This window comes from Protopterus annectens, chromosome 1.part0 (genome assembly GCF_019279795.1).
Source record: "Protopterus annectens isolate FY-2018-M chromosome 1.part0, PAN1.0, whole genome shotgun sequence".
NCBI classification, from domain to species: domain Eukaryota; kingdom Metazoa; phylum Chordata; order Ceratodontiformes; family Protopteridae; genus Protopterus; species Protopterus annectens.
The window spans coordinates 1,200,162,491-1,200,176,627 of record NC_056725.1 but is presented as its reverse complement, the minus strand read 5'-3'; the positions used below and the strand labels follow the sequence as shown (position 1 = coordinate 1,200,176,627).

Sequence of the window (14,137 nt, the reverse complement as noted above, 5' to 3'; positions counted from 1 at the left end):
GACATTTCACCATCAAGCTTGGAAAGTGGACGCTCTCTCTTTCAGTTGGAAAAACCTGACAGCATATGCCTTCCCTCCATTACCTCTCCTCACAAAAGTTCTTTTGAAGGTCAAAAAGGAGAGACCACGACTAATTCTCATAGCCCCAGACTGGCCACGCCAGCACTGGTACCCGCTATTGAAAAATATGGCCCACAGCCCACCATGGATATTGCTTCAAATACCCCATTTGCTCACACAACAAAACAGATTCTTCACAGCCAGCTCAAAACTTTAAATCTGGCTGCATGGCAAATCAACTAAACATCCAAACAGCTCCTCTTTCACAAGCAGTTCTGGATGTTATTCTGGAAACCAGGAGGCCAAGCACCAGGAAGGCTTATTCGGACAAATGGAAAAGGTTTTGTGCCTGGAACCAAGCTAAAGACCAAGACACAATTCAGCCTCACATGCCTCACATTCTACAGTATTTAGCTGAGATGTTGCACAAAGGACTTTCCTTTTCCTCAATTAAAATCCATGCTTCAGCTATTTCAGCTCACTACAACACGGATCCACCTTTATTTTCACATCCTCTTGTAAGGCAGTTCCTGAGAGGGGCAAAAAGCATTAGACCACCCAGGAGAGCTCCGACACCAACATGGGACCTCAACTTTGTTCTGGAAAAACTAACGCTACCTCCCTTTGAACCAGCTTTCTCTGCAGATCTTCAAGTTCCTATCATGGAAGACTGCCCTGCTCCTAGCAATAACTTCAGCTAGGAGAGTCTCAGAGCTACAGCCACTAATGGCAGTGGAACCTTTCCTCATTTTTCATCAAGACAGAGTTTCTCTACGAACTAATCCTTCCTTTATGCCTAAGGTGGTTTCCAGTGTAGCTTTAAATCAAACCATCCACTTACCCACCTTCTTCCCCAATCCACAGAACAAAGGTGAGAGACTCCTGCATTCCTTGGACATTCACAGGCAGCTCCGTTACTACTTGGACAAAACTAAGGCTTTCAGAAAAACTGACCAGCTCTTTGTATCCTATGCTACAGCTTCTCAAGGGAAGGCTATATCTAAGCAAACCACTTCTAAATGGATAGGTCACTGCATACGTTTCTGCTATACCCATCATGGGAAACCAGTTTCTGCTACCATTAGATCCCACTCTACCAGGGCAACAGCTACCTCTACAGCCTTTCTCAGGGGGGTTCCAACCAAGGAGATTTTAGAAGCTGCAACTTGGAGTTCAGTACACACCTTTACCAAACACTATCACTTACCTCTTTACTCTAAGTCCAGGGCGGGCTTTGCCACTGCAGTTCTGCAGGGCCTTATTGCCTCCACTAACCCTCTATGAAACCTCCCCCCTACCTTAGCTTTGGGATTCAACCCAAGTGTGATGACTGCAGCAGGGTAACACGATGAACATGGTACAGTTTTGTACCTACCATAAATGTAGATGTTAGAGTGTTCACCCTGCTGCAGTCCAGGTTACCCTCCCTCCATCCCCTCTGATCTACTGGCAAAATCTCTTCTATGCCTTACTGATGTATTTGCTTATAACTGAAGGGATTTTGTGTTTGTGCAGTGTTCACTCCATTTGGTACTAATTCTGACCACCTTTTTGGGGGCACCTGACATCTGGGGCAAGAAAAACTGAAGAAAATGGCGTTGGTTGCAATATATATATCCCTGGTGCACTGACGTCAGGGAAGAGGCGACAGCAACCGACGGCGGACCAAGACTTTGGAATTACGGCCGACTGCGGGACCGCCTGACGACAGGATAACCCAAGTGTGATGACTGCAGCAGGGTGAACACTCGAACATCTACATTTATGGTAGGTACAAAACTGTACTTTTTGGGAGTGTAGTGAATTGGGAGATTACAAATTATTTGCGGAATACAGTGTCAGAAATATTGAATGAGCAGATGGCTGTAAGTAAGGTAAATGATTCTTTTGAGTTGGGATACAGGGACTGAATTCTGTTGGCTGCCAACAAAGCAATTACTAGAAATTGGAAATCAAAGTCTCCAACAACTGTATTTGAGGTATTAAATATTATAAAAGAGATAGAAGAACTGGAAGAGGGATTTTTAAAAAAGGGAAGGAGCAAATTACATAGAAGTAAATGGAAACTGTGGGAACGGTACATGCATAGCAATGTTTAGGAGGAGGAGGAGTGATGTTTAAGAGAAGACATGTTGGACTGATAACAGCAAAGAAAATGTTATGCATACTGTATTTAAATGGAAGGGTGTTAAAATGATCTATTTTATTTTATATTGATGTATGTTTGCCTATGTTTTAAGTGATTATTTAATAAAGATGTTTTTAAAAACATACAGAAGATTACATGTGATGTGTAATGTTTGAAACTGGAAATATGTTATTTATATCAATGTAGAATTGACTATGTCATACATGATAATTCATTAAAGAAGTTTCTTTTTAACAATGCACTGAGAGGCAGGTTTGTGAGCATCTGCCAACACCTAGGCATTATAAACTGGATTTCTTTAGCAGAGTAAAGCAGGCTTTGTCTCTTCAGTTCTGCAGGGAATATTTGTACTCCTCCCTAGGTCAGTGACAAGCTGTCTTATTGCTTTAGTACTGTTCCCTCACATTATGAATGGCACTGCAGCAGTGATCCTTGATGATCATAGTACAGTTGTGTGAATATGTTTATATTAACCATAGCTGTACAAATTGTATGGTCATTGCTGCAGTGTAGGCTTCTTTTCTCTATCTCCTTTTTTATATTGTGGCCCCATTGTTTTTTTATTTATTTATTTTTTTTGAGTCCACCATAACCTTCTACAGAGGTATCCTCTTCCTGACAGCTTCATGCTACTGCCTCTTAAGTGAGACAGACTTTCAGTCTGCTTTTCACACTGTACATGCACCTTCCATGATGACCATGTTAGGAGCACAAAAAAGAACCACTGATGATGCAGGCTTCTCACTACTTTCTGATGGGCATCCTATTAATGCCTGTGCCGTGGAGAGAGGCTGAGACTCTGCATGGGACATCCAAAAGCTGCATAAGTCAGGTTGGGCATTTGACTGTGGTGTAATGACCATGTTTTGGAAGATGCAATAGCCTTGGCCATACTACATTGACACATGCAGTTATGGTGAGTGTACTCACACAGCTGTACTGTATGTAGAATTACCTTCTTGATGAATCAGGAGCATCATCCCTCAGTCTGTCGGTATGTGAATGGTAGTCCTTTCAGCAGTTGCTGTTGGAGTTTCCTGTGTTTTAGACAAGTATATAGTTCTCCTTGAAGGCTTTGCCGAAGCGCTACAGAAATATTAAAGTTTTTGCTCCACTTACAGAAACACATGCTTGGTGCCAGAGCCATGGGCTCATGCTCAGTGCCAAGAAATGTATAGTTATCCCCTTTGGGGAAAAAACGTGTACCCGTGAATTACCACATAAAGTGGCAGTACACTAAACACCGAAAGTATGAAAAGAGACTTAGGGACACAGGTGGACAGTGGTCTCACCTTCGATAACCACATCGCCACAGCAGTCAGGAAATCCTTCTATGTGGCACACCTCATCACTAAGGGCTTTTCATCCAGAAAAAAGGAGGTCATTGTCCCACTGTACTCATCCTTCATTAGACCCATTATAGAATACAACGCCCCATTTGGTATGTACCTCTCAAGGCATCTGCAACAACTGGAAATGCCGCAGAAATACCTCACTAAAAGAATCACAGGCCTAAAGCAGATGCCCTATGCTGACCGTCTAAAAAAACAACTCCAGCTATACTCTGTCGCATATTGTCCACTCAGAGGCGATCTCTGCTTAACATACAAGGCCATGTCAAACCCAGAGCTGTTGGACATGCTACACTTAAAGAAATCCTAATCCCTCAGAGACACATGCTCCAGGGATCTAATCCTTGTCATCACAATGAACAAAACATGCTGGAGGGATAGGTTCCTGACCCTGAGACTCCCCAGACTCTGGAATAGACTGCCTATACATGTCAAGCAGAGCGCCTCTTTGGCCCTCTTCAAAAGGGACATTGATGATTGGATGGGAGATAGGAAATTCACCCCGGGGATCACGTCAGTCGCCCTGCTAGACAGGGGTCCAGAGAAGTAAATACTTTGGGAAGAAATAGCCAGGGAATTGTTATGTCTAGGCTTGTATAGGCCTTAGGGGACGATAGCCTAGTACCAACCTATGAACTTGGCTCCTGCCTGTTGTTGTTGGAAGTATATAGTTTTATATTATTTAGGCAGTTAAGTCTGTATTTTTTTTTTTTTATTTGCTGGAGGGTGCACATTGATGGGCTCTGGGAAATTAATGCACATTACTTGATGGTTTACATTAGGCAAGATCATTGGTTTCCCCAAAATGTGGGACATTGATGAGAAAAAAATGCCAGATTTTGGTTGGTGAATACCTAATGTAGAACTAAAGGGGAAATTACCTCTAGTTAGATCAGCTGATATGGTAAAAATATATGTGTATTTTTTATAATGAACTTTTGCATATATTCCACTTTCTTCATTTCCCATTTCTGCATTTATTTACACAACACTTTTACTTTCTAGAAGAAAGTTAGCCATGTAACATCTGCCATAAATAACTGTGAATGTATCTCTGTCAACAAGACAAGTTGCCCTTTGTTCATCCCCCCCTTCTTGAACTGGTGTGTCTTCTCAAATTAGAATTTTATCATATTGTTATTTAAACGTAACTTGGACAGTTGGATGGGAAACCATCAATTTACCCCAGCGGTTTCATCTATGTTCCTCTTGGACAGGGCCAGCCGGTGCTGATCTTAGATTTGCAACCAGTGTTAATCTTAGATTCGCATTGCAAATATATACTATATAGCTTGATATGTAAGGGAACAAGGGTATAACATGGCTAGGCTTGTAAAGGCTGTAGGGCCAATAGCCTAGTAACTTCCTATGATCCTGTTTGTTTCTTATTTATTCCTTATGGATTAGTGACTGGAAGGGCATCTCTCTTCTTTTGCTTTTCTGTCTCCATAGTTTCTTGGAAAAATGAGGATGGGAGTGGTGGCAAAATGACAGAAGTTTTAGCCAGCAGGTATCCTTTCAGATGTGGAAGGATATCTGTTCTGGAAGAGTGCCTTGCTGGGAAGATAGCTCTTTCAGAATGGTGCCTTGCTGAATCAGATCCCTTGAAAATTTGTAGTTAAGGTCAGTGCTACATAACTTAACATTTTTGTTTCTGGAAAAGATTTGTGTTTCTTAGCTGTGGGGAGAGTATTAGTGGTATAAACTGCATATAATAAAAATATAGACTTGAATCTGTACAAGCAGTGTGTATCTGTTTAAAACAATACTGATTTAAAATACTCAGCTTAGATTCAGAGCACTGTTTTGTAGAGTGTAGAGCATCTAGGTTTGCTAGTTCATTGTTAAACTTGCTAAAGTGTGTATTTTACATTGTCAGGAGGACAGACTGTCGTCACACCGCAGCTGCAGGTTCAGCAGCTTCTCAAAATAAAGCAGCCACAGCCAAAGACCGTAACATCACAGGTGGCAGCAGGCCAAACGGTGCAGCAAAAGGTACTCAAGTCACATTCTGTAATTGATTTGTCTTTTTTAACACTTACCCTTGTCTTAACCTTCTTGCTTTAATGTGATTTTTTATGCATTAATTTTTCCCTAAATAAGAAATGCATTTGTAAATTGCAGTTTCACTGTATCACAGAAATATAAGGGAATGGTCCGAATCTCTAGAGATGACATTGCCCTGCAAAAAGATGAATGTTCTGTAGAAAATAAAAACTGTGTTGAGTAGAGAACCAGGATTCTTGTTGTTGTCTTTCGGCTTTTCCTGGTTAGAGGTCGCCACAGCGGAACTCCGGTCTGCTAATGATTGGCAGTAGATTTTCACGAATGTCGAGGTGCCAGCTCGACGTTCAACCGTCAACTAAGGCACGCCCATTTATACATGTCTTTCGAATGCCCATCCAACCGCAGGGAGGACATGCAGGCTCCACACAGAAGGCACTCCCCACACTCCAGCCGAGAATCGAATGGGAGAACCTCTTGCTGTGAGGCAACAATGCTACTGCTGCACTACTGTCATCTGAAGTCTCGAGCCTTAATAGGTTAGAGTAAAATTATTACATACTAGGCAAATCATATTGGAGGTCATATGCCGACCCCCCCCCTTCATTTTTCATTGTTTTGCCTTCACCTCCAGAATTTCTGTTTCAAGTTGTTTTTGCAGTCCTGATGCTTTTAACATGCCTCATTGGAAAGATCCTTCATTTGATGTCTAGGAACCCGAAATAATCATTTATGCTGTACATCAGATTTTCAGGGAAGACTATCACAGGTGCTGCCTTGTTTTGTATCCTTTAAGCAACATCATTAGCCATTTTAAATGCTAGCTTTTCAAGTCCACATCCAACTGAATTGGAGGGAATTCAAAGGCCTGCCTGCAGCTGACTGGTGGTATTAGATTGCATGCAGCATGGTGCAGGCCAAAACACAGCAAAAGCACAAAATAATCTAGCACAAAGCCATGTCCAAAAAAACAGGATTGGTCTTTGTCTTAAGTCTACCATTGTAGATTTGAACATGATAACCTGGTAGCAGTTTTTTTGTCCTCAAATGTACTGCTGATTTCAGGCTCCTTTCTGGTCAGCTTCCTTGTGCATCCATTGTTTAATGTTACACCCACTGTCACAGCTCTCCAGTTTGACCCATACCAGGAAGGGCCTCACTTCCAGGAAAACTTTACCAACAGGATGGCTTCTAGTTATCTGTGGATAGGTTCTCTGGGTTTGTTCCACATAATTCACTTTGAGATAGAGTCAGGTGAGGAGCTATCATAGTGCAGCATGCAAGGATTGTCTTGTAAGCACTGTGCTTCCTTTTATTTGCTGGATTTAAGTCGTCAAGGGAGTATTGCAGTGGCACTGTGTGTGGGTGGGGGGGGGGCAGTGTCATCTGTGTAGAGGTTGTTTCCCTCTTTTGCCCATTTCCAAACTGAACCAAAGGCGTTCACAGACCCAATGTCACAGTTGGAGCTTGTGAAGCATTTTGTTTCACCCTGAAGTGAAGCCAGATCAACTGATTTGAAGCACCTGTGTTAGGGGAAACCTTTTTCTAAGCATTATAAGCTTGATATCTAGTCCAGAAGTAGGGCAGGGTTTGGTATTACCTTCCTTCAAAGCCTCCTCTGAGTACTTGACTACCTGCCAGGGATTTCAGGGGCTAAAAGGAGGCCAGCACCATTTATTAGCACAGGTTTCTACCTCTTTGCACAGACACTGTTGTGTAATTGCCCTACATGCCACTGTGGTCAGAAACTCCTTCTATGTGGCACATCTCATTACCAAGAGTTTTGCATCCAGGAAGAAAGAGGTCATCATCTCTCTGTACTCTTCCCTCATTAGGCTAATCATAGAGTATAATGCCCCATTTGGCATGTACCTCACTAGACACATGCAACAGCTGGAAAGGCCACAAAAGTACCTCACAAAGAGGATTCCAGGCCTTAAAAACATGTCCTACACAGACATACTCAAAAAACTCCAGCTGTACTCTGTCTCATATCGTCTACTAAGAGGTGATCTCTGCTTGACTTACAAAGCCATGTCTGACCCAGCTGTGTTAGAAATGCTACATCTAAAGACATCCCAATCCCTCCACACCACACACTCCAGAGACCTCAACCTCATTACCACAATCAACAGAATTTGTTGGAGTGACAGGTTCATAACCCGGAGACTGCCCATGCTCTGGAACAGACTTCCCATACATGTCAAGCAGAGCACCTCACTGGCCCTCTTCAAGAAAAATCTTTATGAGTGGATGGAAAATAGGAAGTTCGCCCTAGGGATCACTCCAGTGGCTCTACTTGATAGAGGCACTGGGAACTAAAGTTGGGCAGCACAATGCCAGGGCACTTCTATGGGCTAGACTTGTAAAGGCTCCAGGGCCATTAGCCTAGTACACACCTATGAACATGATAAAAATACTACATCGATAGTGATTTATACTGTAGCATAGTTGTGTGAGTACATGCATCACAACAGTAGATAATTGAGTAGGAGCACTGTAGATACTGGCTACCTTCCACCACATCCCTTAAGGTTTTCTTGTGCTTTTCAGGGCAGCCACATACATGGGATGGAGAGTAAAGGTGACATTTTCACCCACCATTCTATTACTCTTATTCTTTTTATGTGCTTCAGAAGAGTGTGTACCAGTGCAAGTGTTCCTCCTTCTTTAGTCCACAACCTGAGCTAAGCAAGGGGCCGCATAGGTATTCTGCACTATCAGTTATTACATCTTTTAAGTTTAATAAATAAGAAAAAAAACATAAAAGAAAACAAAGGGAGGTCTCCCTTTTGCTGTCAATGTTCCCTACATCTTCTGTGGCAAAAAAGCAGCCAGAGATGATATGGGTTAACTGCTTGTTTAATCAGTGGCACAGGTGTGCGTCCCTGTGTTGGGAAGGAACTTGCCAATGACAGGATAGCCACAGAGTTCTGGGAGTCTTACCAGCTAGGTGAGCATTTACTTGCAACTAATTCCCATATGGCATGAATACTAGTGCATCAGTAATCCTAGTCAGAACATTCAGTGCTATGGTGAGTGTACTTACAAAAGTGTACTTTGGTCTGTTCTTGGAAGAATTATAATCTGAAGCTAGACTGTAAGGCAACTGAAAAGAGGTCTCTCTGACCAGCCTGTCATAAGAAAATTGATCCCTTTGCTTTACATTTGCTGAAAGAAAGTATATGGGAACAGAAAACATGTTGGCTATCTGTATAACATCCCCTTCAATTTTTCTTTCCCCTACTGCTGGTCTCATTGAGGCCTTGGTACCAGGAGATGTATGGTCTCAAGAATCCTTTAAAACAGTGGGTGGGGGTTATCATACAGGTGGGGGGAAATATATAGGAAAAGTGTGAGAGCTGCAAAACTCAAATGGATCCAGATGAAAAAAGGTGGGGAAGGGAAACTAAAATATATAGGTGGTAGTATTAAGTATGTGAATTGCTATATGTACTTAACTTTAATCTATTTTTTTCTTTTTTTTTTTGCATTGGAATTGTTTTGAGCTTTGAAACAAAGCTTGCTAATTTAAACAAAATGTAGGATTAACTGTAGATGTTCATCGTGTTTCACTGTTGCAGTCCTGTCTTGTGGGATTTCATGCCAAGGAAGCCCTTGGCTGACCTGACTAAAAGAGAGTATTTTTCTGAGTTTCAGGAGCTGGCAGACACCTTGTCCAGTGTCACTACACTTGGGTGCAAAGGGAGTAAGCAGCACCATGATCATAGTTCTTTCTTGCCTTCAGAGCCCGAAGCAGAGTGCCATTCAGTGTGTCGGTCTGCACCAGAGAAGTAAGACTCCTAAAAACTAAGTACCCCATTGGGAACCCTTTAATATATCCTCTGACTAATATCAGAGAAAATTAATAATTGTCTCTGCTATGGCAAGAAGATACCACACCGGGACTTTCACTCCTTTTGTGTGACTTGTTTGGGACCGGAACACAGTGTTTACAACTATTGGTTTTATGCTGTCTTTAATAACAGAACCATTAAGCGTAGGGCTGAGTTTCTTGCTAGACATCCTAGTGAGTCATCAGGATGTTAGCATACTGAGACGTCTGCTGGTCAAGCTGAAGTAGATATCCCTAGGTGGAAAAAAGGAAAAGTGCTTCAGGCATAGGGCCTCAGACGACATTCACTCGCCATTGGCCAGTCCTGCTAAGCTTTTTATCATCGCAGCCCCCTTCCATGACTGAGGTGGTGGCCAAGGCATCTATCAAGACCATTTGGAGTCTGATATGCCTTCGGGTCCCTCAAATATTTTTCAAGCCACAGGTCTCAGTTCATTGGTTGGGTCCAGAACCGCTATGCAGGCTCCAGCTTCTAGCGGTCATTCAAAAACTGATGTTGGTTCCTCACGTCGTCAAGACATTACCACAGGCTTTTGCTTGTGGAGTCTGCTGTCCATCCAAGGACAGAGGTCAGCCTTAGACAAAAATCGAAGGCCGCTCACAAGAAAGCTACTCTTACTCTGTCTCAGCCTGGGACTACAGGCTCCATCTCCCTTGCCATACTCCCTGTCTCCCAGGCACACCAACAAGACCTTGTCAGGTTGGCTGAGAATTTGATCTCCCTGATTAGATCCAGACACCTCCTTCCCACGAATCTTCCCCAGGTAAAAAAAAGACACACCCCTCCAGACGAATTTACTGATTTCTTTGAATTCAGATGATGAATTTGACTAGGAGGTCTTCACCTTTGAAGAGGGTGTTCCCATTGCCTCCTATGGGGATTCTGACTCTGAGGAGAACCTTGCATCATTTTCCTCCTAAGGATATTGGCTTTGGGTAAACTTTACATAACTTGAAGGAGCACTTCAAGTGGGAAGCTCAATACTACCCACAATCAAAGAAAAGGATTAGGGAATTTCTCAGTCACCCTCATCACAAACCCCTTGCCATACTCCCTGTCTTAGAGGTGGTAGACAAAGTCTTCCAGGATTCTTCCTTGCAACTAAACACTCTCTGCCCCCTGCTCTTTGAAAACCTGACAGATTTTACAGGTTTCTAGATTACCACAAACTTCTCTTTAAGAACCCTGTGGCAGACCCTGAAGTTGTGACTCCAGGCTCTAAGGGTGCAAACGCTAGCTCTTCTAAAAATCCCTTGCCTGCTGACAAGGAAAATGGCCTTAGACAGATTTGGAAAGAAAGTCTACACCTCTACTACCTTCATCATGAGGGCTTTGCCAGTTTCATATGGTCAAGTACCAAGAAACCATTCTTCAGCAGATGAGACTGAACTTGATGGGCATTGAAAACATGGACTTCTCAAAGGAACTGTTAGATATTCATAGCTCCTGCTTTCAGGTAGCTAAACATTCTCTGCACTGCAGCTGTAATGCCATGGAAGCCTCCGGTAGAGCAGCCTTCACAGGATCCATTATCAGAAGACATGCTATGCTGAGGGAACACTCCTTCCCAGAACACGTCAGATCTAGTCTCCTTGACACCTCATTAGATAAAGACTTTGATCCCAATGCTGAAGCTGTCATTAAGAAAATGGCGGCCAAGTCCATGCAGGCACCCAAGGACTTTCTTCAGGTCCTACCTTCTCATTTCAGCAGAAATTGCCCCACCAAGCATTGGTCTTTTCCAGGCTCCCAGTCTAAGCCTAGATGAAGAAAAACCCACAGGGAAAAGAGCCAATTATAGCACCAGTGGAAAAAACAATGGCAAAGTCTCCAACATACCAGGGGTTCTCATCACCGGGGACTTAGGAGGGAGCAGCCATGACCCATGCATTGTACTCCCTACCCTCTCTCTCCCCATCTCCCACCCAGGCTGGGGGGAGGCTATCACTGTTCCACAGGAAATGGACTGTCATTACCAGGGACCAATGGGTGCTAAACATCATTTCAAAGGGTTACAAACTCACAAACAATCCCTGGTTCACTCTGGCTTCCCAGACATTCCTACAAAACAAAAATCCAAGACCTTGACCCAGATAGAGTTGCACTGCACTCAAGACTCTGCAGAACCTGTACCAAAACACATACAAGGAAGAGGCTTTTATACCAGACTTTTCTACATATCCAGAAATGAAGGCACATGGAGGCCAGTTCTGGACCTGTCAAGGTTCAACCAATTTTTACAGATTCCAAAATTCAGAATCCTAACTTTTCATAAACTTATGCCAATGATCGCTCCCAGTGCCTGCGTGGTTACACTAAGCCCAAAAGATACCTACCTCCATATCCTCAGAGGAATCACATAGGAGCTTCTTGTGCTTCAGAGCAGGTACTAGACACCATCAATCCGGTGCTCTGCCATTTGGTTTGTCTACTGCTTCCAGGGTTTTCACAAAATGCCTATCACTGGTGATAGCCTTCTGCAAAACAAAGGGAACTGAGATTTATCCCTGCTTGGACAATTGCCTCATTCAGGCAACAAAACTAGAAAAACTCTTTGCAGACTAGCTTTACACCCAAAAACCTCTAACCTCCATGGGGTCCACCATCAATGCACAAAAATCTCAGACCCCATAAATAGGATTGTGCTCCTGGGGGCCTTACTGGGCTCAGCTCATTAGCAGTCTTTTCTGACCCTGTTTTTCCAGAAAATATTTGTCAGGGATTACCTCACAGCCAGGGAGTATCTCAGGGTCCTATGTTACGTGGCCTCTTGCAACCTTATGATCCCCCTGGCCAGACTGCACATGAGAAAACTTCAGTGTTACCTCAAAAATATGTGGTGCCAACATTCACAGTCTCACCTTCAAGATAAAACTGCTTCCTTGCCTCAGGACGGAGTTTGCCTGGTGGGCCCAAGTATGTTCCCTCAAATCAGGCCTCTCTTCAGATTCACCCCTCAGGAACAAATTCTAACAACAGATGCATCATGAGAAGCCGGGGAGCTCATTTCAACAGCTTTCAGAGTCAAGGCAGATGGTACTCCAACTTCATGTCAAGCACACAAATTTAAAAGAACTTATAGCAGTCCAAAAAGGCCTGATTGTTTTCTGAAAGAAATGGAAACCCGAAGTCGTCCTGATGAAAACTGAAAATACCATGGTTATGTGGTACATAAACGGAATGATCCACTCTTACCCTCTCTGCCACCTAGCTGTGAATGTTTGGGAAACAGCACAATCCCGAATATTGCACTTCATGGCATAGTACCTGCCAGGATAAAGCAATCAGCTAGCGGATCACCTCAGCAGGAGCCTGTCAGACCTCCACAAGTGGTAACTGCATCAGGAAGTCTTTCTCAGCATAGCCAAAAAGTGGGGTGTGCTACTAATAGACCTTTTTGCCACCAAAGAAAATGCTGACTTCAAAAAGTTTTGCTCCAGGAACAAAATGAAGTCAGCCTGAAAGACAAATGTCTTCTGTTTCACTTGGGCAGGGCTTTTCCTGTATGCCGTCCCACCAATACCACTGCTCCCCAGTGTTTTGCTAAAGATAAGGGAAGAGGGGGGCCAGGAGTAATTCTGATAGCCCCAGATTGGATCAGGCAGCACTGGTAACCCTCTACTGTTCAACCTAACCAGCAAGGAGCCATGGCAGCTGCCTCAGAGAGTGGATTTTTTAACACATGACAGGGGCAAGATAATACACCTCAACCTGCAGACACTCAGATTGTCAGCATGGATGATACCTTGATCCCATGAAAGGACCCACTTCTTGACGAACAGGTCCAGGACATTCTAAAAAAAGCCAGGAGACCTAGCACTAGGAAGCTTTACTCTGCCAAATGAAAAAAGATTCACCCTTTGGTGCAGATGAAAGGGAAAAAACCCTCATCATGCTCAGATTCCTTTCATCCCATCATACTTATCCAGCATTTTTGAAAGAGGTCTCTTGTATTCCTCAGTTAAAATCCATGCTTTGGTTATATCTGTGTATCTGCCTTCTCTAACTCCTTTCTTTTCACACCCTCTCATAATAAAACAGTTTCCGAGAAGAGTTGTCCACGTTAGTCTCCCAGAAAGTCTCTGGTTCCCCTCAGGACCGCAGTTTTATTTTGGAGAAACTTACCCTTCCACCCTTTGAAGCGGCTGCTTCCACGGAGGTAAATTCTTGAACTGGAAGACTGTCTTTCTACTAGCCATTACCTTGGCTAGAAGGGTGTCTGAGCTTCAGGCCCTTATGTGTGTGGAATCCTTCATCAACTTCCACACAAAGTCTCATTCAGGACTAACCCTTCTTTTATACTCAAGTTGGTGACAGAGACTTCGTAAAATTAATCCATACACTTTCCTACATTCTTCCCCAATCACCAAATGAAGAGAAAGAGGATCCTTCATTCTTTGGAAGTACATAGACAACTGCTTTACTACTTGGATAGAACCAAGATTGTCAGAAAGTCAGGCCAACTGTTTGTAGCTTTTGCTAATTACTCTAAAAGGAAAACAGTTTCCAAACAAACCATATCCCAATGGATCTCCCACTGTATCTCCTTTTCGTACAGCCATCATGGTAAGAAGCTTCCTCAGGCTGTAAGGACACATTCAACTCTGGCCAATGCTACCTCTGCTGCCTTCCTTAATCAGATGACCACAAAGAAGATTTTGGAAGCAGCTACTTGGTCCTCTGTGCATGCCTTTACTAAACACTGTCCTCTTCCC

The 14,137-nt window shown here is 43.2% G+C and overlaps 1 protein-coding gene across 3 annotated transcripts in view; it reads left to right on the top strand.

The window, feature by feature from the left end:
- EP400 (E1A binding protein p400) overlaps nt 1–14,137 on the top strand; it is a 3,509,270-nt gene that overhangs the window by 3,344,260 nt on the left and 150,873 nt on the right. For all 3 annotated transcript variants that reach the window (XM_044065578.1, XM_044065569.1, XM_044065563.1), the window contains one exon: nt 5,441–5,556. In XM_044065578.1, coding sequence (XP_043921513.1) covers nt 5,441–5,556 — 116 coding nt within the window. The remainder of the gene's footprint in view (nt 1–5,440; nt 5,557–14,137) is intronic.